The following is a 25319-nucleotide window of genomic DNA, read 5'->3' as shown; positions in this document are numbered from 1 at the left end:
GAAGAACTTGAACTCATTCCTAAAATCAACATTTATTGAATTCCTATGCCAGATCACAAATAAAATGTGATCTCTATTAAGTAGAGCAGAGTTTAGAATCTAGGCTATCAATGGGGAAACTTCAGCCATTAACAAAAAAAAAAATTCAATGCAAAGCAACAAATGCTATGAAAAGGTTAAATGGTAAAGTGCATTGGGACATATTTTTAACATTTATTAGGCACCTTTTATGAGCCATTGCTGAGTTGGGATGGGCTGGATGGGGGACCTCCTAAAGTATATAGGATTTCATCAGGTTGGTGGGGAATGTGAAGGAGGGAGGGCAGTCCAGGCAGAGGGAGTAACGTGAGCAAAGGCAGAGAGGTGAGACAGGATACGGCATGTTGAAGAATGATGGTGTCCCTGTAGCTGAAGAACCACAGTGAGAATCCTAGCCCATGACAAGTAAAGCCAGTAAGAATGGAATAGGAATCCACAAAATGAAATCCACAAAAGGAAAATTCTACTAGGCAAAGGGGGTTAGGGTTCATTTCATAAACTATAAAGACTTATACATTATAAACTTACAAGGTTCCCCTTCAATATTTAGCAACTTGCAAACAAGTTGTTCAAACTCAGATCCAACATTCACATTGTTACTTCCAGCTGCAACAGTCAGGTGATAAAGCCAAGTGTCCTTAAAAATTAAAACATATTAATAGAGATGTTACCGAGATACAGTTTTTGATGACTTAAGGAAAAAACAACTTGAATAGACAGTAGAAAACTTTGACACTGGAAAAAAAAATTCTTAATTTTTAAATAAAACTAAAAGCCACTTAGGCTCATTTGAATTGTGCTCATAGTGCCTTTTCCCCATTGTTCACATTTTCATTATTTTCTTAGAAAAGCATAAGAAAACCAAGAAAGTAATATGACATTAAGAGGCTAGAATAAATATAACTAACAGTCTTTTAAGGAATACAACAAATTCTATCAAATTTAAAATCTGATTCCTCATACATACAAATAACACATTAAAAATACTTAAGAAGTCCAGAAAATTTAAAGAAGGAAATAAAACCCAGAAGGAACATAGCTCAACACAATAAAGGTCATCTAAGAAAAATTAATAGCTAATATTATACTCAATGATGAAAAACTGAAAGCTTGTCCTGTAAGATCTGTAACAAGGCCAGGATGCCCACTCTTGCCACTTTTATTCACCATACCACTGGAAGCCCTAGCCAGAGTAGTAGAGCAAGAAAAAGAAATAAAAGGCATCCAAATTGGAAAGGCAGAAGTAAAATTATCTCTGTTTGCAGATGACATTATCTTACTTGTTGAAAATCCTGAAGACTCCATAAAAACAGTTAGAACTAATAAATTCAGGAAAGTTTCAGGACACAAAATCAACATACAAAAATTGTGTTCATATACACTAACAGTGAATTATCTGAAAAGAAAATTAAGAAAACAATCCCAAAACAATAGCCAAAATAAAAAAAAGAATAAAATACTTAGAAATAAACTTAACCAAGAAGGCAAAAGCTTCATACAACAAAAACAATAAAATACTAATGAAAGAAACTAAAGTTGGCACAAGTAAATGGAAAGACATCCAGTCATGGGCTGGAAGAATTAATGTTAAAAATGTCCATGCTACTGAAAGCAACCAATAAAGGTTCAAAGTAATCTCTATCAAAATCCCAATTTTAAAAAACAGAAACAGAAAAAACAATCTTAAAATTCATCTGAAACCATAACAAATCCCAAATAGCCAAATTAATTTTGAGCAAGAAGAATAAAGCTAAGGAGATCATACTTCCTGATTCAAAATGTATTACCAAGCTACAATAATAAAAATAGTATGGTGCTGCAATAAAAATAGACAGTAAGTTCATTAATGGGCCTAATGATTGTCCTATTAGGCTAATGGGACAGAATAGAGTCTAGAAATAAATTCATGCATATATGGTCAACAGATTTTTGATAAGGTTGCCAGAATACAGTGGGCAAAGGATAGTCTCTTCAATTCATGGTGCTGGGAAAACTGGGTATCCATATGCAAAACAAAGAAATTGGACCCTGATCTCACACAACACACAATATCAACTCCAAAAGGAATAAAAACTTAAATATTAGACCTGAAATCATAAAACACCTGGAAGAAAACACTGAGAAAAAACTTCTGGACATAAGATTTGTCTCTCTTTCCTGATGCTTCTGACATCAAAAGCACAGGCAACAAAAGCAAAAATAGATATGCAGAATTATATCAAATTAGTAAACTTCTGCACAACAAAGGAAATCACCAATAAAATGAAAATTAACTTACTGAATGGGAGAAAATATTTGTAAATCCTATTTCTTATAAGGGGTTAATATTGAAAATATACAAAAAGCTCATACAATTCAATGGCAAAAAGACAAACAATCCAATTAAAAAATGGGAAGAGGATCATTTGTCCAAAGAAGACATATAGATGGCCAACAGATACATGAAAAGGAGCTCAACATCACTAATCATCAGGGAAATGCAACTGAAAATCACAGTGAATTATCATCTTACCAAAAAAAAAGCCAAGAAGTAACAAATGTTGGTGAGGATATAGAGAAAAGGGAGCCCTGTATACTGGTGGGAATGTAAATTGGTGCAGCTACTATGGAAAAACAGTATGGAGGTTCCTCAAAATTTAAAAATAGATCTATTATATGATCGAGCAATTCTACTTCTGGGTATTTACCTGAAGGAAGCTTTGTAATATAAATTTATATAAAACAGTAACTCAAAAAGATATACGCACCCCCATGATCATCACAGCATTATTTACAATAGCTAAGACATGGAAGCAACCTAAGTGTCCATCAATGGATGAATGCGTAAAGAAAATATGGTATACACATACAATGGAATGTAATGGAGCCCTAAAAAGGAGGAAATCCTGCCATTTGTGACAACACAGAAGAATGTGGAGGACATTGTGCTAAGTGAAACAAGCCAGACACAGAAAGACAATTATCATATAATACCACTGATATGATGGATCTAAAATCCTCAAACTCAAAGGAGTGGGGAGTGGAATGGCAGTTGCCAAGGGTTAGAGGGAAAGGGGAATCAGGGTGATATTCAAGGGTACAAAGTTGTAGGTATACAAAATGAGTAAGTCCTAGAGATCTATTGTACAGCATTGTGGTTTATAGTTAACAATACTGCATTACATACTTAAAACTTGCTAAGAGGGTAGATCTTATGTTAAGTAGCTGTTATCACACACACAAAAATAATAATTAAAAAAGAGGTCAAGAGGAAAAGTGATGGTTAGGTTTATGGCACAGGTTATGGTGATGGTTTCATGAGCACATAATTATTTCCCAAACATCAATTTGTATACGTTAATTTTGTATAACTTTTTATATGCAGGAAACAAAGAAAAAAAAAACTATTTTCTGCTCCCCAAATACAGTGGCTTTTATCTTTCTATTAAAATATATATGTATATTTTCACATAGTTGAGATTATACTGATTATATTAATATGCTCCTTATATTAGTAAAATTCAGAAATTATAATAATCTATTTTTAATATAAAAATATAAAGCTTGCAGGATATTTTATCATATGCATACATTTAATTAATAAATTTTTTATTGTTGGCCATTTAGACGGTTACTAAATTCACACTAATAAAAAAATACCATAAAATCTGGGACTTTCCTGGTGGTCCAGTGGTTAGGAAGCTGCCTTCCAATGCAGGGGACTTGATATTGGATTCCTGGTTGGGGAACTAAGATCCCACATGTCGAGAGGCCACTGAGACTGCATGCTACAACTAGAGAGAAGCCTGTATGCCACAATGAAAGATCCCGCATGCGAAAACTAAGACCTAACACAGCCAAAAATAATAAATAAATATTTTTTTAAAAGATACCATGAAATCTAACATCTGTTAAGTAAAAAAGGGTGTATATTTTCTGAGTTTGAAATATATCAGAATAAAATTATTTTTAAAAGAATACTATGTCTAACAAATGTATATGTGTCTTTGATTGTACTTGCTGTGCTGTGCTATGTTGCTTCAGTTGTGTCCAACTCTGTGTGAACATACAGACTGCAGCCCTCCAGGCTCCCCTGTCCATGGGATTCTCCAGACAAGAATACTGGAGTGGGTTGCCATGGCCTCCTCCAGGGAATCTTCCCAATCCAGAGAACAAACCTGTGTCTCTTATGTCTCACCTGCATTGGAAGGAAGGCTCTTTACCACCAGAGCCACTTGGGAAGCCCTTGACTGTACCTACTTATGCTCATTTGAAAATTATTACCAATAGTTAATCGTATTAGTCTAACTCATTCTAAATCAACCAGTTAGTCCTTACATACCTTTTCATGCTTGGATCCAATTAGGAGGTAAGTTGGACCTTGGTCTTTGGGGTGGATCACAATAGTGTAATGTGTGGATAACAGACTTCGCCCACTGGCTTCATAATCTTCATCTGAATCACAGGATCTGTCAACCTCTTCAACTTTAGCCTCCCAGAGTTTGATCTGACCTAAAGGAAACTAAAATAAATATTAGTAATTGTAAGGAAGGAACTTCCTGAATCTTTTCCTGCTAACATTTTTCATAGTCTTTTTCATTCTTGGCTTTATAAACCATATCTGTTTTTAAATGAATGCCTAAAGGTAACTGGATTATCTACACTGTTACAAAAGTGGGGTAGCCACAGTTAACATGCCAACTGTGATATAAAAAACAATCTGAATACTAGACATTTAGTTTTTGTGGGAAAAGCAAGAAGCCACTTCTGTACAGTGGTTCAAATTATTCAATTTGATCAAAATGATCCACTACCTAGTCAAGCAATTAGGTTATTCAGTCAAAATATTCATTTGACTTTTAAACCTCGAACAAAATTGATTTGATTAATCTACTGGATGAAAAGAATAAGTGTAGACATAGTCCCAATACTATTGATAAAAAAGTAAAAAGTCAGAGAGCTAGTGTGAAGAAGTATGATTAACTATCACTGTAAATCCCAATAAATGAAGTGTTTTGAAGCTATTTTTATACATGAAGAGTGAAAACATGAAAGTCACTCAGTCGTGTCCCACTCTTTATAACTCCATGGACATAGTCCATGGATTCTCCAGGCAAGAATACTGGAGTGGGTAGCCATTCCCTTCTCCAGGGCATCTTCCCAACCCAGGATCAAAGCAAGGTCTCCTGCACTGCGGGCAGATTCTTTACCAGCTGAGCTACAGGGGAAGCCCCCTATATATATATGTTGTTTAGTCACTAAGTCATGTCCGATTCTTTTGTGACCCCATGGACTGTAGCCCACCTGTCCATGGGAATATTACTCTGTCTATGGGAATATCCCAGGCAAGAAAACTGGAGAGGGTTGCCATTTCCTTCTCTAGGGATCATTTCCCAACCTAGGGATCAAACCTGTGTTTCCTGCCTTGGCATGTGAATTCTTTACCACTGAGCCACCAGGAATATATGTACATGTATATATAAAATAAATTTTTAAAAATGCCACAATTTCTTCCATCTTAATTTAAAGGTAAGAAAAAAATCTTAAAAATAATTTACATTAAATTTTACCTACTCTTTTACTGACAAAAACAATTATTTGCTATTTTTGCTTTAATTAAGTACACTTATTCCAGCAACATACACAGTCTGCTTGAGATTTGTAGCTTTTAAACTATCTTACCTAGATATCTTATCTACAATGCAATATTATCTGCCTAATACTTGATTAATAGAAAAAATTAATTAACTTAATTATATGTGTTCTATTTTATAAGAAAAACTTCTTTCCCCATTAAATTCATAACAATTATTTTCTGAGTAGTTACTATGTGCAAAGTACTATTCTGGGTACTTAATGAAGAAAATTTCCTTCTGAAGGAAAAATGTAAACTTATCTATATTTTCATAAAAAGAAAGGTAGTAAAACAAAAATAATAGGGCAGCAAAGTCACATTAATAAACAAAAAGCAAGCTTTAAAAATCGGATAAAGAAAACTAATTCTATTATGATAATACATGACAATACTATCCTAATTGTGTCCTCTAGGCATATCTAATCATATGATGATCAAGGTTCCATCCACCGAAATATTTAAGGATGGTCATTCCTTTTGAGAGTCCCTTGGACTGCAAGGAGATCAAACCAGTCAATCCTAAAGGAAATCAACCCTAAATATTCATTGGAAAGACTGATGCTGAAACAGAAGCTCCAATCATTTGGCCACATTATGCAAAGAGCCAACTCATTGGAAAAGACCCTGATGCTGGGAGAGATTGAAGGCAAAAGGAGAAGGGGGTGGCAGAGGATGAGATAGCGTTACCATCTCAACGGACATGAATTTGATCTACTTTCAAAGGAGAAAGTGGAGGACAGAGGAGTCTGGCGTGCTGCAGTCCATGGAGTCACAAAGAGTCAGAGATGACTCGGTGAATAAACAACATTCCTTTCACCAAAGGATCACTGTGGCTCCATAAACGGTGAACAGACCTGGCATTTTTAAATATTTTGACTGAATTTTAAAAAGACACTGATCAGGATAAAGACAAATTGTTTCTGAAATATGTATAGCACAAAATGAAGTTAGCCTATGCTGATTCACAAGCATTCCTAATACTTTTCCACTAATTATAATGGATTTCTGCTCATCTATTTATATTCTTCTGACTTGTTCCTTCTATGGTCAATGTTATCCATTTTTATTATATAGTAAAAATTATTATTAGTAGTGGTATTAAGAATATTTAAATTTTACTCTTGGTAAATTTAAAATTACTTTTCTATTTATAAAACACACACTTATTATAGAAACTTGGTAAAAACTAAAAGGTTCCTAAAGAAGGAGGGGCTTTCCTGGTGGCTCAGATGGTAAGTCTGCTTGCAATGCAGGAGACCCGGGTTCAGTCCCTGGGTCGGGAAGATCCCCCGGAGAAGGAAATGGCAACCCACTCCAGTACTCTTGCCTGGAGAATCCCATGGACAAAGGAGCCTGGCGGGCTACAGTTCATGGAGTGGCAAAGAGTAGGACACAACTGAGGGACTGACACTTTCACTTTTCACCCCAAAAAGGAAAAAAGAGGTCATCCATGATTCTACCACCACTTAGCATTTTGGTACAGTTCTTTCTGACTTTTCTGCTATGTGTGTTTTAACACAGATGTGCTAGACTGAGGATTATAAACTCAGCATCCCAACTTCCCTCTTCTAAAGTCTCCCTGCAATTGCAGAAAAGAAGCTGGGCACTATATTCGTCAGAATCCCTTTCCCTGTATAGTTCCAAATTAGAGCTTGCCTGAGAGAATTTGCATGTAATGTGGAAGGTAAGGGTGTCAGAGGAGTAAGTGTTCTGAGGCAGCTGCAGTCAGGTGCCTGGGCTGCTGGGAGCGTCAAAGAGGCTTCTCAGTCAACTGCTGAGGATCAGCTGCCTCTGTGCTCTGGGCTCAGACTGCTGGTCTTGCCTTCTTGGACCTTCAGTGGCAGCTTCTTCCCCAGCCTCTACCACCCTGACTTTTCTAAAAATTATGTATGTCCCCAATTCTGCATTAAAATTGTTATAAATGGAATACACAGAGTGGCTGCTGTTTTCCTGACTGATAACTGAGTTAGGGTTATATTGGGATATACAATTTTGTCATGTGCTTATTCCTGTATTATTTTAATGAGCATATTCCCACAATGCTTCAGAGATAACACTCTCAAAGCTTCACTGTGTTAATTCCATCCCATGAGCAATACTGAGAATAAGGAAATGCCTTTTAAATATAGCTAGTCAGGGGACTTCCCTGGCAGTCCAGTGGTTAAGACTGTGCACTCCCAATGCAGACAGTGTGGGTCTATCCCTGGTCAGGGGACTAAGATCCCACATGTTGCATGAAGTGACCAATAAATAAATAAATACGGCTAGCCAGAACCGAGAGTGCAGGCTGCAAAAATAGAACACAGAAATACTAACTGACCTATGTGGTCAGTGGACCAAGAAGTCTGGTCTCATTAATCCAGTAATCACTCACAGGCTGCTATTCGGTGAAGCAGGCATCATTGTTTTATGCAAATACTCTTGATCCAATGATAATTAGGCATACATTTCACCTTTGGAAGGCATACATTTCATCTTTTTCCTCTGAAATTGAAGGTAACTCAAGTTCTTTGAGGAAGAGATTAATTAAAAATGAACCAATGGGACATAAATAGGTAGATGGGTGGATAGATAAGTGGTGTCTAGGAATTCAAGGGCCTGGGACAGGACTGGATTCTTTTTTCTCTTCAGCTTCTTTCCTAGCTTGATGCTCCCATAATTCAAACTTACCTATTCTGTCAGGTCTGAAAAATATGAGAAACTAATGGCTGAAAGTGGGGTAGAGGAAGATTTTTCTAGGTCTTAGAAGAAGCATTAATTAAAAGTTGCTAAGGCTTATAATTAAGAATCAAGATCCCTGTAGGCCTATGATTACCTTAGTAATAAATTTTAATGCAAAATTCCAACATCAAAAATTCTAAAATTTGGGCTAGCGATAGAACAGTGAAAGGAAAAACTTGAAGCCATAACAACAAAAAATTCCTCTAATCAGCATATTAAAAACATATACATACCTTATCTTCTTGACTACGAAAATAATATAATGTTTTTCCTATAAGTTTACACCAGACTCTCTTGGAGTAACCATGTTTTACCTGAAATTATATTTCAAAAAATTATAAATGTAGCTCAGAACTCTGACACCTTAAAGTATGGCATATACATTCTTTGAAGCTATTTGAACAGCTATCCAGTTTGCTCAAGTTATAGGTGACATTTCAACCAGACTATCTGAATGTTATTTGCAATTTACCTGTAATACTAGTAGCACGGCATGTTTGCTTTCATGCTCACCACTCAACATTTAATGAATGTTTACTAGATGTCAAGTATTACACCTAAGACTAAGGATTAAAAAATGCCAATTTCACAAGTAAGTATTTTTCACAGTTTCCATATTACATAGATTTCCAATAATCCTGTGGCTCTCCAGGTTAACACATAATGTTAGAAATAAGAAGACTGAAACCTAAAAATTCTAGTGATTTCCAAAATACAAAAGTTTCATTCATTCAAAACACTTGATGCCTTCTCCAGAAGCATACACACAAAAGAATAAAAACAACATTAAAAGCTACTATTATATTTTGAGTACTTCCTATATGTCAGGAACTATCTTTTGTGACTGGGATGGAATCTGAATCTGGTTCTTGACTATTTAGTCAGGGACTGGTCTAGGTACTGGGGGGACAGATATGAACAAGACAGTTTCCTTCCTTAAGGAGCTTACTGCCTCACGAGGCAGACAGACAACTAAACCAGCAGTGTGCTATGTATCTTCATTAGGAATACAAAGTTTGCACACTTAGATGTGTTTTGTGTGTGTGTGTAATTTACACACACATTCTACACATTTACACATAAATTTGTACTGAATATTACAGGTTTTTCACTGTTCAGTGGCTTTAGCAAGATCCTCGCTATTAGGTTTTGCAGGTGGTGCTATAAAGAACCTGCCTGCCAATGCAAGATCCTCACTATGAGTTCCTCCCTGCCCCAGTCCTGTCCAGGTTCAGGCACTGAAGATCTCTGGCAGGCAGTCCCAGCTATACCCTCAAGTTTAGAAAAACACCAAGAACCCCATTCCCTCCAGTGGATAAGATCTGTAATGGGTTCTGTTGTCCCAGACCTAGAATGTGGCGTGCCTGGTTGAGCTTGCCCACTACCCGGGCAGCCCCGCCAATTTTTGCCTTGAGGCTTGACCCTCTCCTTCAGTAGTTAGAGTGGACTTCAACCTGAAGAGACCCACCGCCGGGAAACCAAGACACTGGCTGGTAAAACCAAAGCCCAACATTCCACTGTCATGCTTGCCCATGGTGATAAATATGAAGAAGAAAAATAAAGCAGGAAAAGAGAAAGAAGTGCTTGGAGAAGCAGGGGATGTGTTCTACAATTTAAAATACGGTGGTCAGGAAGGCGTCCCCGACACCGAAGACTCAAGCCCTAGAGGAGGGAGGTGAGCTATGCAGTCAGCTAAGACAACACTCTGGGCAAGGACACAGGAAGCACCAAGGTCCTGAGATGGGGTGTGTCCAGGCTGAGCGAGGAAGGGGAGGGGCAGCATGTGGGGTTGGGAAGCTCACATATTTTGCGGGGACCTTGTAATGACATTTAAACAGAGAAGAATGGATTTTGCAGTGGGCAAGTCACAACAGCAGAAAGGGCCTGGGTTCTGAGGTCAAATGGACCAAGGTTTAAATCCCAGTTCTGCCACATACTGGATAGATGATGCCCTCAGGCAACTGACTTGACCTCCCAACTTCTGTCCTTAACACGGGATGACTGTACACTTCAGCGGGCTGTTGTATGACCAAAGGAGAAAATGTAAATAAAGGATACTAGTAGTTACGCTAGCAGTAGTTACTCAATAAACACTTCCTTCCTTGCTATGCATAAGGAGAAGTAAAACACATGTTTCATTTAAACCCACAAATGCAGCCAGTCTTTGGGCTTTCCAAAGTATGGTTTAAGCAAACAAATAACTCCACCATCTAACAGTCTGATGGATTTAGAATGTTGCTTGAGGAGAAACAACAACAACAAAAAATGTTTCATCTGGCAAGAAATGCTTCAGTTTAATTAAATTTAGAAACATATACTTACAGAAAAATATACTGGAAGTTTTAAATAGTTTCTGTTATACAGTTTACTTTTTTCTTCTTTTAAACAAACTCCAGAAAGGAGTCTCACTAAAATTGAAGCATAATGCATCTGGCTATAAAGAGTACGCTTCGGAAATGATTTATCTTTAAACAGAGCAATGTGTACCTTTGAGGAACTACAAATTAACGAGGACCTCTGCCAAGTCACTGTAAAAGCTGCGCTTTAAAAACACAATCTATCTTTTTAGGTAAATCTGATTATGTTAAGATTTCTCCCAACTCTGACTTATTCTGGAAAAAAAATCATAATAAATTACACTAGAAGAATTTGCACAAAGATTTAAAGACAATTTCAAACTTCAAGGCTTTGGTGAACCAGAAAGCTGAAAGAATAATTTTTTTTTTTACCTTGCATCCATAACAAAAGTATTTGTATCGGTTCTCTCTGAAACTCTGATGACAAACAGTGTATGGTATCCTGATTGGCCTTTGTCATCACACAGAACACAAGCTCCCATGGTCTTCTCTCTTCTACTGAATTTTCATGCCTGTAACCTTCTCCCCTACAAATCCTGTCATCTGTCTCACTGACTTCATCATCCATAGCAAATTCTTATGATAATAATAGCTAGCATTTTGGGTGTCTTTATGATGTGCCAGGCACTGTTCTAAAGCACTTTACACACTTAAATAATTTAATCTTCCCAGTACCCTGTGAGATGGGCACTAATATTATTCCCACTTTAAGGAAAAGGACACTAAGGCACAGAGATGCTTAGTAATCTATTCAAAGTCCCACAAGCAGCAAGTTACAGAGCCAGGATGTGCACTGGTGTGCAGTCTGGCTCCTGAACTCTTGCCCGAGGCTCTTTGCTGCACTACCTCCCTACAATCTTAACTCACAGTACCTTGTTTCGAAAAACCTTTGCTGTGCTGTCCCTCCATTTTTTGCTACTCATCCCCTTGGCCACACCCTGGTCCTTTTTCCTTCATTGGGAATGGCTCCTCTTCTGAAATTTACCTTCTACTTCCTGAACTCAACGTCCCGCCAGCTCCCTCTCTACTTACCCATGCCACTCTTTTCTTTGACCTCAGTGCCTCTCCTGACACCATGTTCCCTCCCAGCTCCATTCCTTCTCATGTGCCAGGAAGCAGGGACAGTCCTCCAAATTCAGCACTGCTCTTACTCATCTCCCCATTACCCCTGAACACAACACAGAGCACTTTCTGCATCTGGCACTGCAGATCACTCCCTCCCTGTCGAACACTCCACTCCTGGCCTCCGTGACTCACTTTGCAGGGTATCTTCATGTATCTCCTTTACGTGTTCTCAAATTTGGGAAACCTAGTGTCCTATTAACAGTCCCTTGCTCTTCTCACTCTACACATTTTCCTGGATGATTTCTTTCACTGTCATGGAGTCGATTATCACATCCACAGTGATAATTCCTCAAATCCTTCTCTCCAACCGAGCCTTTTCCTCTGATGGAGATGGTGTTGCCACGGCCTGCAGGACTTCTTAATTTAGGCGTCTTCACAAGCTATAAAACTGACGAGTCCCAGAAGAACCTTTTGATCATCCTAAACAGCTTCTCTTTTCTGAGATCTCTATCATCTGGCACCATCTTTCACCCAGCTATGCTTATCTCTCCCACTTCCTAGTTGCTGGCTTCAGTCTAACTGAAGATTTTTACCTCCTAACATTATTTAGATTCACCCTCTGGTCTCTCTCCCAGTGACCAGTTCAGAGTCTCATCCTCTTCAGGAAAACCACCTCCACTTACTGTTCTTAGAAACTCCAGCTTGCTTCCCACAAATTCATCTTCCTCTCAGCAGAGCAATCTGTTAACAACTTGAACACAGCCATGCCCCTGTTACAAACCCTGAGGGGTTCCACATCACCTTTAGGATGAAGATCGAGGTCCTTAACAAAACCGAAAAAGTCCTCCACGATCAGGACCTCCAACTCTTTCTTCAGAGGACTTGCTCTTTACATAGGTGACCCCGCTTCAAGACACTGGGTCTTTTGTCCATGCTGTCTTCCAGCCCGGAATACCTTCCTTTGCCCATTTCCAGAATTAAATCCTACTTCTCCTTGGAGACTCAGCGCAGGCAAACCTTCTCTGAGAAGTTGTTCCTGACCCCACAGTCTAAATTATTCAGCTTTTCTGTGCACCTTATGATCCATGTCAATAATAGCACTTTATGTATTAATATATCATTATAAATATGCTTATGTTCTTTTCTTTCCCACTAGATATGAAGCTCTCTGTGGGATAGGGCAGTGGTCTATTCATCTAAATACCTCAGCTCCTTGCTTGACATGGGGTAACTGTTCAATACATGTTTTTAAAATAAGTGAACTTCTATACAGGAAATGTTCTTCCAAAGCATTAAAAGTTGCAAGACTGACTATCCAGAATCAAATTAGTCAAGTTCTTAATATCAGCCTACATATTTCTGTACTTAATAATAACAGTGTGACAACTTGAAAATGTCTCCTCCCCTCCAAAGTATTCAAACACTACTCTGCCATATCTGGGATTGTAGCCTGAATGTGAGCTCAGAACAAGTCACTCAGAAAGAGTTTTTCTCATATAAGGCTTTGCAGGTGAAAATATGGGGGTGGACAACCCTTCACAAATGGTAGGAAGGAAATCTAATAAGCATCCTGTCTATAAATCCTAGTGGTTTAGTCATCTGATAATCACATCAACTTGCACTCATTTAAAATGCAGTTGTAACATGGGAAGCAGGGAACAGTAGAAATGTAACAGGAGAGAAAATTGACAAGGCATGCTGATAATTAAAAATAAGCAAAAAAACCAAAAACACTGATTGTGAAAGAAATTATAAGCCCTTAGCCATGAAATCATATTAAAGCCTAAGGATCTGATATACACAGTCCTTGAAACAGTAGGACAACTAGTTATTATGAATTGGAATAAGAATGTGATTTAAAGTGGCACTAGGTTCATTGGAAAACATATATTAGCACAATACCAGGGAGTTCTCAAGCCCATGAATAAAAGAAAAAATATTTTCATGGTGATAGAATGATCCAGAAAAACACATAGTGCATCTCTTTGTTGAATGTATTGGTGAATTTTTTCTCTTACTTTTAGAATAGCTGGTCAGTCTTTGTAAATATTACTGAAGAGCACCCACCCATATTCCCACATTAATATTAAGTATAAATTACAGGGTGGCATAGCTCACCATAGTTAAATTTCTCACCTTTTACATAAATAAAGCACATGAGTGATGCGTGATGATGCAAAGATTACTTTTGTGTGCAGTATTTTATGTGTAAATATTTTATTGTATTGTTAAATTTTTTTAAATAATATTTATCTTAGCATAAATCAATATTTACTCATTCTAAAAGTTAGAAAATAATTCACCTATGTATGTTTGAGGTTGATAGACTTGTAAAATCTTTTTAAAAAGAAAGCCAGACTTTATATTATAGTTAGAAAACAGAACTAAGCAAAAATAAAGTAAAAACCACACAGAGATATCCAGTATACCTTAATATATTTCCTAGTCAGACATTTTTCTACAAATGTTTACCAAAAGTGGGATAACTATGTAATACTCTACACTTATCACCTAACAACACATCATAATCTATTTCTAAAACATTAAACATTCTTTTGCACATTGAAAATGACTACACAGTAAAACATTACCTGATTATATAAATATTTAAAACTATCCCCTACTCTATATCTAAGATGATCTCAGTTTTTCTGTATTATAAACCATGGAGTACAAGTAATATTTCTGCAGCAATGGAAATGTTCTATATCTTGAAAGAGTGACAGTGAATATCTACCAAAACTGATCCAATCCTGTACTTAAAACCTGCATTTCAATGCATGTTAATTATTATCTCTCTCTTTTTTTTTAATCAGAAAGAGGATGCTGTGATGGACATTTTCATACTTAAATGTTTTGCAAATTAAGATAATTTCCTAAGCATAAATTTCTTAGACTGAAACTGCTGGATCAAAGTCTAAATATATATCTTTTTAAAACATTCAATATTTATTCATTTATTTGTTCATTCAAAAATATTTACTGAGTAAAACACTTTGGCCAAGACATTGCCAAACTGCCTTCTAAAGTAAACTCAGTAGCAAATTTCTTAATTTGTGTCAATACTGTATTTCATACTTTTAAAAAAGGTCCTCCCTTGGTCATATTTTTTAAAATATTCATTACTTCTTGCTTTTTAAGAAAATTATTAATGACAGTAGAACATTTTCTTTTTTGTGTATTGATCATTTGTATTTCTATCTCTACCTCTCTCTTATTGTGTCCTTTGTTCCTTCCCCTCACTGGTATTTACCCTTTACTTACTGATTAGAAAAAGCTTGTATTTAAGTTTCAAATACATTTGCAAAGCTTCTCATTGGTCTTTTAAAAATTCTGCTTAGAAAAGTTCTGATAGTAAGAACATTTACATTTTTATGCAGAACAGTCAAATTTGTCATGTTTCATCTTTATGGTTTTTGCCTTTGATATCATACTTAAAACACTTTTTCCCACCGTATACTATATATATGTATATACTATACTATACTATATTTATATACTATATATTACTATATATATATACACACACACACACACACACACACACATTCTGTGATGCCCACTTTTCATGATTGCAGGGCTAATTCTGTCACTGCCTGGGACACTGCTGTTGTATATAGAGTTCCCACCTTGGTGAGCAGTCCCTTCACCGTTGGTTTGCCCTCAGGTTGCAGGAAAAGGGGGTTGGCAGCTTGTACTCGAAGAACATTTTGTAACACTTTAATCCATTCCTCCAATATATTGGGGGAATCTGCAGTCAGATAGTATGTGTGTTTTTCAGTGGTCAACTAGAATGGGATGAGAAAGAGATAGAAAAGGAAACTTCAGATTTTAGAATAATTATCATTTCCTTGTCCATTCTTCAAATATCACTACCTAATATGGAAACAAATATGCTGCAACTTGAATCCTAGGTTCCAAATAAATGATTCTATAAATCATGTAGCATATTTTTACCACTTTGTGAGAAGGACAGTTAACTTTTTATGGAAATAATTTTTTCACTTCCATTTACTTTAAAACTCTTCATAGTGTTATGCTTTGGGGTCATGATTTTTTAATCTCGTTTTCTCATTAGATTTTCCTTTTCCCCCTTAAATGTGCTACAGGTTCCTAGTTGTTGAAATGAGGAGCAGAATAATTGCAGAGTTTCAGAAGCCTACAAATGATTCTTTTTTTAAGTAGATGTTTATTTTTTTAATGTATTTTTAAATTGGAGGAAAACTGCTTCAGTGTTGTGCTGGTTTCTGCCGTACAACAATGCAGATCAGCCATAAACATACTGATTCTCCTTTGTACATTTTGGGGCAGTTCTCAGGTATTAGCCACTGAAAACAATGAAAATGTACTTTTCTAATAAAATGTTGTATTTCACCCTCCAAAAGAGGAAGATAAAAAAATAACAATTATGGAAGGCATTTCTGATATAAGTCATCTGAATTTTAAGTCACCTATCCAAACTATTTCAATAGCTTGTTTTGTTTTTTAAACTCGGCAGAGGTTTCCAGTAAGACTGGCATTATGTGTGTGTGAAATGGTCAGCAGCCTTCTCTGTGGTGTGACTTTGTGGGAACTAGGACAGCCCCTCTGCTCCCTAATATCCTTCCCCACTTAGGTGTTAGAGCATCTGAAGTTCACAGAACTGACATTTTCTGGTTCTGTATTAAACTGTGAACACTCCTGAATTCAACAGTACATTAAAATATGGGTATCTTATTGGGAAATCATTTATCAAATAACCCTCCCCTAAAACAGCTTGACAGCTTGAGAACTGAGAATGGCTGGGAGGGTTAGGAGTGGGGAACAAACAGTGTAAGGGATCAAGGGCAAAGAAAATACAGTGGAGACTTACTTAACGTAAACTCAGGTTATAACATAGTTTTAACTAAGAAGTCCCAGGGTTTCACACATTTTAGGGGCATCAAACTGATCACCAAATGGAATAAAAAAAATACTGAATACCCAGTCTTATTCTATTAGCTTACATAATTGACAACTGAGTTTTACATGATACAAAAAAGAAAAAAAAATACCTGAACTGTTTGCTTGTTATCCCCTCTTAAAATGCTGCAGGATGCACTAAGTTCAATATGGCCCTGTGGTTTTCTGATTACATCGCTCTGTATGAAGGGAAGAAAACCAATGCAAAGTGATTACCTGTAATAGTCATAATAAGAAATGATTTGTCTCATTAATTGCATTACATGGAAGAAAATCAGTCAGGAGTCTGATTTATAGATTGAGGAATTCAGTTCTAAATAACAAGCAATTTCCACTCACCGGAGATTTGTAGTAAAGTAATTCACCACCTTTAAGAACAAACCATCTCCGCTTCCAAGTCTTGACTTTACCACTCATTTTTAATAAGTAGCCAGATTTTTCCAGTGGTTCCTAATTAAAGAAATTTAGAAAATATTTAAGTTCCCCTTGGAGACTCTAATAGATTCATTAATTTTAAAAAAACAAAAACCCTGATTCAGTGTTTACATTTTTCCCATTATCACTGGAAGATGAGCAAGTTTTCAGGAGCTTCTGCTCTGGCTGTGAGTACTCCAAGTCTGTGGAGTAAGCATCTGGGGGAATAGCATAATCGCTTTCAGAAGCCACAGAAGAGAGAGACACACCTAGATGAAAAGAAATAAATCACGTCAATATTTAGTAATTGGATGGTCCAAATGCTGGTTGTCAGTTTTCCTAAGAAATACATCCATATCCCAAATCATCACCCTTCCTAGACTAGATGTATTCCATGCCTTTGACCATGATGTACCTTTAAGGCAGAAAACAGAACTAAAGGGTTAAGGATATCATGCAAATCTCCAAGGAAGTCAAAGAAACATAAATAATATTTTGGTATGACTGTAAATACAGCTATTTTCACATACATAAAATGTATGTAATAGTCTAAGAATATGTTTTATTAAGAATTAAAAATATGTGTATTTACATATTGACATGTAGGCAAACCACTGAATTGGGAAGATCCCCTGGAGGAGGAAATGGTAACCCACTCCAGTACTCTTGCCTGAAAAATCCCATGGACAGAGGAGCCTGGCGGGCTACAGTCCACGGGGTCACAGAGTCGGACGTGACTGAAGCCCTGAGCACACGGAGCACATGCACATGTAGGCAAACAAATGTTGAACCTTAATTTATCAAGATTTGCAGGATCCTACTTTAATACACTTAATTTTCATAATCATTTTAAAGTAACATCACATTAAAAGGACATAGGAGTCCAATACTACTCATGTATAGATTTTGAAAATCTTTCATAAAAGAGAAGCAATAAAAAAGATATAAACGGACTATTTCATTTGCCAGCAGCTATAATGCAAAATTCGAAGTAACATTTTTTGCGATAATTCACTTGCCATTTTAGAAGACAACTTTCAAGTTGCAAGTCACGCTGGGGAGTCACTACCATTGGAGATTTTGAAAATATTAAATAAAATCAAGAACTTAAGTCATTACTCAGTATAGTATCTGGCAATTTTTAAAGTGTCCATTAACATTTAAGAGCCATGTTATGATAATTTCACTATATTATTCTTCTAATCTATTTGACTAAGCCAAGTAATGGATGGGATAAAAGTAGTATCTTTATTTTTCAAAGAATAACAGAAATTTCAATCTACCAAGGACCTTAGAGATCATTCGGGTTCAGGCCCTCATTCTCTAAGGAGACTAAGGTCCACAGATTAAAGGATTTGTCCAAAGTCAAACAGACAGGCAGAGGCAATATTGGAGTGCAAATCTCAGGCTCTTAGCCTCAAGATGCTAGGGACAGAGCAGAGAACAAAACAAACAAATTTCTGTCCTCATGGAACACAGATTCTAGTGGGGGGACACAGACAAAAAACAGAAAGCAAATGCTATGGAGAAATAAACCATAGAGCCAACTAAGGGAAATAAAAAGTGCTAGAAGTTGGAGACGAGTAAAGGACTGTATTGGAACAGGTGGTCAGGGTAGAGCTCATTGAGAAGGCAGTGTCCGAGCCAAGCACTGAAAGAGAAAAGGAACCAGCCATAATGACATCTGGGGGAAGAATACCAGGTAGAGCAAACACTCAGTGCATAGGTCCTGAAACCAAAGCATACCTGGTATGTTCCAGGAATAGCAAAAGGGTCTGGGTGGCCAGAGCTGATAAGAGAGGAGAAAGGAGGAGATGAGGTCAAAGACTTCAAAGAATCATGTAATACCTTATAGTCAGCAGAAGGAGTCTTTGCAGTGTTTTGAGCAAAAGTGTGCTACCTGAGTCCAGCTGTCAAGGGGGCAAGGCAGTAGCAAAGACACCAATGAAAGCCAACACGTTAAATCTATGAAAGTTGAACAGCTCCTGTTGAAGCTGAGGGGCTCGGGAGTACATAGGGATTCCATGGAACAGTTTGTAAACCAACATGCTATGCCACATCAAAGGCTTTTGTAAAATACAGATATCATTTAATATGACTGACTCTCTCTAGAACCTGTATCTATGCCGAACATTTCTTCAAAATCCACAAAAATTGTAGGCCTGCCCAAAGTAAGTTTTCTTAATATCAGATTAACCACCACATTTTTAGGTGTATTCTCTGCCATTTAGCAGTGTAATGAATTTAGCTAAAATAAGTCCATCCATACTATAAATTATTCAAAATCAAAAAGTAACTATAAAAGAGAAACCTCATTTAAGCCAAGTATTTCACTTTATTCCTATAACGAAGTGATCTCTCTTTTACAGATAAGCTTTAAAAAAATAGATTATCTTGTCTGCAATCACAAAGAAAATTCAGAAGAGGATTAGGACTAAAATGTGTGTCTTAGTCCTCAGTGAATATTCTTTTCACTATGAGGCTTCCCAGTGGTGCTAGTGGTGTAAAAAACCCTGCCTGCCAATTGCAAGAGATGTAAGAGATGCAGGTTCCATCCCTGGGTCAGGAAGATCCCATGGAGGAGGGCATGGCAACCTACTGCAGTATTCTTGCCTGGAGAATCCCAGGAACAGAGGAGCCTGGCACGCTACAGTCCATAGGGTTGTAAACGGTAGGACACGACAAGTGACTTAGCACGTATGAGTGGAAAGCAGTACTTTGAGATTTTTTTTTAAAGTCCTGTTGTAGAGATAAAATTCCCACTAAATATCCTGAACTATTCGGAGCTGTCCTGTGTGTGTGCAACCTTCCCTTACCTCGCTTCAAGGCTCTGGGGCTGCCTGGCCCACTCCGACTGCGAGAGTCTGACTCCGAAGTCCGGGAGCTGGATCTTGAACTGTCTTCTTCTTCTGACCCAGAGGAGTCATCCAGGAACGGACTGCTGCTTATCTGGGTCGCCTTCTAAAGAGAAACAAAATAGCCTCCCTGTGTGTCCATCTTTAAAGTTATCTCTCTATTTAGGTACAGAATTTTACCAGAAGTTATGGAATAAGATTTTTTTTAAGGAATAGAAGAAAGCATTTTGCTATTATCAAAGTCACACTTGTTAAATTCCAAATTCCAATCAGCAAGGCATTTGTAAATGATAAAGATTCCCAAGACCATAAGGCTGTTCATATCTGATGCTTTTTTCTTCTGATGATACTTATTTTAATCAGGCACTTCATCCAAGGGAGGGGAACCCTGGCAGTGATTTGAAGAGCTTTCTAAATTAGTTGTTTTCTTTACACCATTAACACTATTTCCTTTAAACAATTAACAGTTATGGATGGGGTAGAGGCTCACATGCAGCATAGCAAAAATGGAGCGTGTCAGGCCTCTATTACTCTGATTAAAACAAGTATCTTCTTGAGATTTTCCCATTGCTTCTCTTTTAATAATGTGCTAGTGTGAACTTCTAAAACACCCTATAAAGGGAGTTTATGTAAAATGTCAAGAGTGGAATTTGGAGCTTGAATAAACAGTTTTTTTGATCCACCATGAAGAGACCCACATGTTTAACAATAATGAGTTACCCCCTTCAAAGTTGTATACACTGGGGTTGTCATGTTCTTGTATATCAGAGATGTATAAAGTCCTGATGTAGTGTAGGAAAGCACTGCAACAGAATCTGAAACAGAGAACAAAATGATTTAAAAAAAAAACAAAAAAACAGATCTAACTAGCACTTAGGTCTATTTCTTATGAAGATGAATTAACAAAATTTCTATTTAAAGAGACACTGGATGAACACATGATATTCATTATACACCTACTTTAAGAACGATGGCATCTACAGTTTAAATTATACACTCTCTTCCATGGTTCCTCACATACCCAAGTGTGCTAGCTCCCCAACTAGCCGATAACCTCTTTCAAAGTGAGGATCTTAGCTTATGTTTCTTTGGTATCTCCATTCAGCTCAGGCTGGGTGGAAATGAGTACAGATACCTACTGACTGATTCAGTGAGCAGTACCCCGTGAAGATACTCTCTGATTATTCAGAGCCCTATTGGTGACCCAGTGTGAAAATATTGTCACTTTTAATCCTCTAGCAGGTGAACCTCAAATTGAAAGGTTAGAATATATTTCTTGAGTGGCAAAAACCGATGACAGATAGCCGAAAAGGAATAGAACATTAATGGCTACCTCTAAGATACAGATTACAGATAGGAAAGGAAGGGGCCAGCAGAAGGAACTACAGAAAAATGTCTCTTTATTTCAGACAGTTCTTTGTGGTTTGGTTTTATTTCTCATAATGAACATGTATTTTTTTCTATAATAAATTTTTGAAGAAAGAAAGGAGGAATGTGTTTTAAACTCTGGAAGAAGAAGACATAGAGATCAATATTTTTACAATTTAAACAGCTGAAATTCCAGTGTCCAGGCTTTAGCTTCTTTGAGGTAAAATCATGAGATACTCGCTACATGAGAGCTGAACATCAATGTGCCCCTATACTAACATGAATTTCAATTTTAAAATATAAATCAACAACTTCAGAAAGCATTTTCTGAAAGTTGGCAAAACTGTATTTATTCAAATGACTTTAGACATTTAGGAAATTCTTGGCTAGTGAAATGGCAATACAAAATCACTTATTCTTTAAAAAAATGTTTTTATTACAGTAAAAAACACATAATATTTACCATCTTAACCACCTTTGAGTTCAGTTAGTGTTAAGCATATTTACACTGTTGTCAATCAGATCTCCAAAACGTTTGTATCTCGAAAATCTGAAACTCTATAGCCACTAAGCAACTGCTCCCCTTTCCCAATACTCCGTAACCCCTAGGAACCCCAACTCTGCTTTCTGATTCTATGAATTTGACTACTTTGGATGCCTCATATAAGTGGACTCATACAGTGTTTGTCTTTTGTGACTGCTTATTTCAATTAGCACAAAGTGCTCAAGGTTCGCTCATGATGCAGCATGCAAAAACACTTACGTTTATGAACATTCTCCATATTGAAGGCCTCAGACATTCGAATGCCTGATTTGGCTACAGCGTAAATTCTGCTTTCCTAATGTAAAAGAGAGATTTAAGCTGGATATTTGCAGCAAAGAAGCAATTACTTTCAATACATATGTTTTTCATTTGTTCTTAACAGTCACCAGAGTACAGCATTATTCTAAAACTGTCATCAGTGCCAACTAAAATATGCCACTGTGAACAGCACTGCAGAATTTTTTTCCATCCATTAGTCACTCCATTATCTTTGTTCCCAAGTTTTTGCTTAGTATTTTAAATTATTTTGAAGAGACAGGAAAAAAGTAAAAGAAAGCTTGTTGACAACCACTGACTATTCATAAACACTACCATTAATATGCCATCATTTCAGAACATGGTTCAGGAAAAAGAAGAAAACCTTGAATGGCCATAACATAAAGCCAGAAACCATTTATTATCTTTCACTACACACAAATATTATCTTTAACAATCTACCATTCTAGAATATGGTTAAAGAAAAAGAGAAAGCCAAAACTTGAAGTCAGAAAGCACATACAAAGTCCAATTAAGTTCTATCACCTTCATATTACAATGAAGTTGAAGAAACACCTGAAGTCAAATAATAAGTGAATTTGAGAACTGCAATAGAATTTATACAGTCTTGTTCCAAAAGTAGGTTGCTATTTTGTTTTCTCTTCTCTGCGATTTCTCAAATGGGTACTGGAAGCCCTGTCCCTATGAGAAAAGGGACTCCAGGTTGTCCCTCACGCATAGATCCCCATGTCCTGAACTTTGTAACACACCTAACCTGCACAATTGTCTGGGTCAGGACACGGTAGGCAACTCAGGCAGTCCTCTTTAGGACTATGCTAGCCGGGGGCTTTGAAGCAATGTGCATGAAATCTCTAATCATCTGAGACACTTTAGATTGAAGAGTCACTGACGGAATGAATCAGAGGCGGCTACTCTGACAGCGTGATGGTGAGATACACACAGAGACAGATAGCAGAGCGGACAGAACAAAAAGACACATAAAAATAAGACAGTAAGTGAGGTACTTAGAAGCCATGAGAGAGGCAAAGGTGATAGTCAGCAGTCGTGAGAGAAGCAGAGAGTTACTGCAGACAGGAGAGGGCGAGCTGAGCCATGGGACCAGGGACAATGCGTGTCACCTGTTTCTAAGGTGCTGACCATCAGAGGTGCTGCTGAATCATCACATGACCTGCTAGAGTGACTGTTGTATTTTTGAACAATATTCCAGTTCAATAAGGGTGGGCTATGCCTTAAAACTGCCTTAAAATAAACCCCTAAAAATCCTTAAAATAAATGTTCATAAATTGAGGTGATTAGAATATACCTCTTTAACGTGAAACTTAAAATATCCAACAAACAGAAATAAAACCTCAAACTTGGCCAATGTGCTGGAAGGCTTCTGCAAAGCAATACTACTTTTTCAGAACTGGATAGCTTCAGAAAATAAAGTAAAGAGAGAAAGGCAAAAAAAGCAGTAAAAATGGTTTGCCAAGTAAAATGAATGTGAAAGCCTAGCCTAAATCGCCAACGTAATCTCAACATAATAAAAGAAGCAAAATTTCAATTCCTAACTGCCTAAAGGGTAACATAATTGGAATTCCAGAGATTCACGTGCCAATAATGTCCATTTTTTATGTTATCCAGAATTTAGTAATGAACTGCAGGTGGTTTCAAGTGGACTTTGCAATGAAATATTCTTTTAAAAGTAAATAAGAGAGATACATCTCAAGGTCTGAATTTATAGTAGGAAAACATAATTCCCTTATTTGCTTAAAACTGTATTGGTCACTAAATAAAAAATAATAACAGAACATGACTCTGAAAACCTCAAAATCCTACAACTCAGATGATTCTCTTGAGGCTAAAGGTTAAACTCTGTCAGTAGGTGAAGGAAAACTTCAATCTACAAAACAGATAATTTCACTTTGTTTCAAATATAGCAAGATTTTTAAAAATTATTTTCATGAATTTATTTGGGGGGCTGTGCTGGGTCTTCCTGTGGCACATGGGCTCTCTAGTTGCACCTCGTGAACTTAGTTGCCTGGGGCATGTGGGATCTCAGTTCCCCAATCAAGGATTGAACTCCCATCCCTTGCATTGGAAGGTGGACTCCTAAACACTGGATCATCAGGGAGGTCTCAGGAAGAATTTTCTTAATCTAGTGATTCCCAAGAAAGTGAAAGTGTTAGTCACTTTAGTCGTGTCTGACTCCTTGTGACCCCATGGATCGTAGCCCACCAGGCTTCTCTGTCCATGGGATTCCCCAGGCAAGAATAGTGGAGTGGGATGCTATTTCCTTCTCTAGGAGATCTTCCTGACCCAGTGATCGAACCCAACTCTCCTGTATCGCAGCACGATTCTTTACTGTCTGAGCCATCAGGAAGCCTAAGAATCACACAATTAATAGGTTAATTATTATATTAACGGTCAGTGTTTCAATGGAAGAAATTTCAAACTATTCTGGATACAGGAAGATGCTTTTGGTTAAAGCAATGGACTGATAAGCTCATGACGAGTAAAATTAAACTTCTCTTAAAGTCAATCAAGTAAAGAATTAAATTCGAAACTTGATGACCAGTAGGTATCCTGGTCCAGAATTTGCCCACCATTAGCGAGAACTGTTTTTCCTCACCCTGATATTTCCACGTGGTATGCATGCGTGCCAGGTCATTTCAGTTGTGCCCGAGTCCCTGCAACCCTATGGGCTGTAGCCCGCCAGGCTCTCCCATCCATGGACTTTTCCAGGCAAGAATACTGGAGTGGGTTGCCATGCCCTCCTCCAGGGGATCTTCCCAACCCAGGGATCAAACCCGCATCTCTTACATCTTCTGCATTGGCAGGTGGGCTCTTTACCACTAAAGCCACCTGAGAAGCCCCCTTCCATGTGGAAGGCACTCCAAAAATTGAACATTCATGATCTCTAGCCAACCATTCACTTTCTCCTCTCTAAGAAAAAGGAGTGGCTTAATGTGACTGGAATGCCCAGGAGAAACTGGACATGCAGAGACCAGCGCCTTCCCCTTTCCTTTCTCTTGAGAAGCAGCTGTTGCACAAAAACAACCATTTGTTCTTTCTCTAAACCATGAGCTTCAGAGAAGCTGGGCCTCACTAGAGGGAGTCTGCAGCAGTTGGTCCAACACTACCTG

The 25319-nt window shown here is 37.4% G+C and overlaps 1 protein-coding gene across 1 annotated transcript in view; it reads right to left on the bottom strand.

Moving 5' to 3' along the window:
* PLEKHH2 (pleckstrin homology, MyTH4 and FERM domain containing H2) overlaps positions 1-25319 on the bottom strand; it is a 101139-nt gene that overhangs the window by 37361 nt on the left and 38459 nt on the right. Inside the window, exons 9-18 of the mRNA XM_040224711.1 lie at positions 22138-22213; positions 20727-20821; positions 19968-20112; positions 17284-17420; positions 17077-17187; positions 16830-16916; positions 15426-15584; positions 8608-8688; positions 4361-4540; positions 568-676 (exon numbers count right to left, since the gene is read on the bottom strand). Of these exons, the coding sequence (XP_040080645.1) occupies positions 568-676; positions 4361-4540; positions 8608-8688; positions 15426-15584; positions 16830-16916; positions 17077-17187; positions 17284-17420; positions 19968-20112; positions 20727-20821; positions 22138-22213 (1180 nt within the window). The remainder of the gene's footprint in view (positions 1-567; positions 677-4360; positions 4541-8607; positions 8689-15425; positions 15585-16829; positions 16917-17076; positions 17188-17283; positions 17421-19967; positions 20113-20726; positions 20822-22137; positions 22214-25319) is intronic.

Source organism: Oryx dammah, unplaced genomic scaffold (genome assembly GCF_014754425.2).
Source record: "Oryx dammah isolate SB20612 unplaced genomic scaffold, SCBI_Odam_1.1 HiC_scaffold_25, whole genome shotgun sequence".
Lineage (NCBI taxonomy): Eukaryota > Metazoa > Chordata > Mammalia > Artiodactyla > Bovidae > Oryx > Oryx dammah.
The sequence above is the reverse complement of the archived record's forward strand: the minus strand, read 5'-3'. Positions and strand labels throughout refer to the sequence as shown.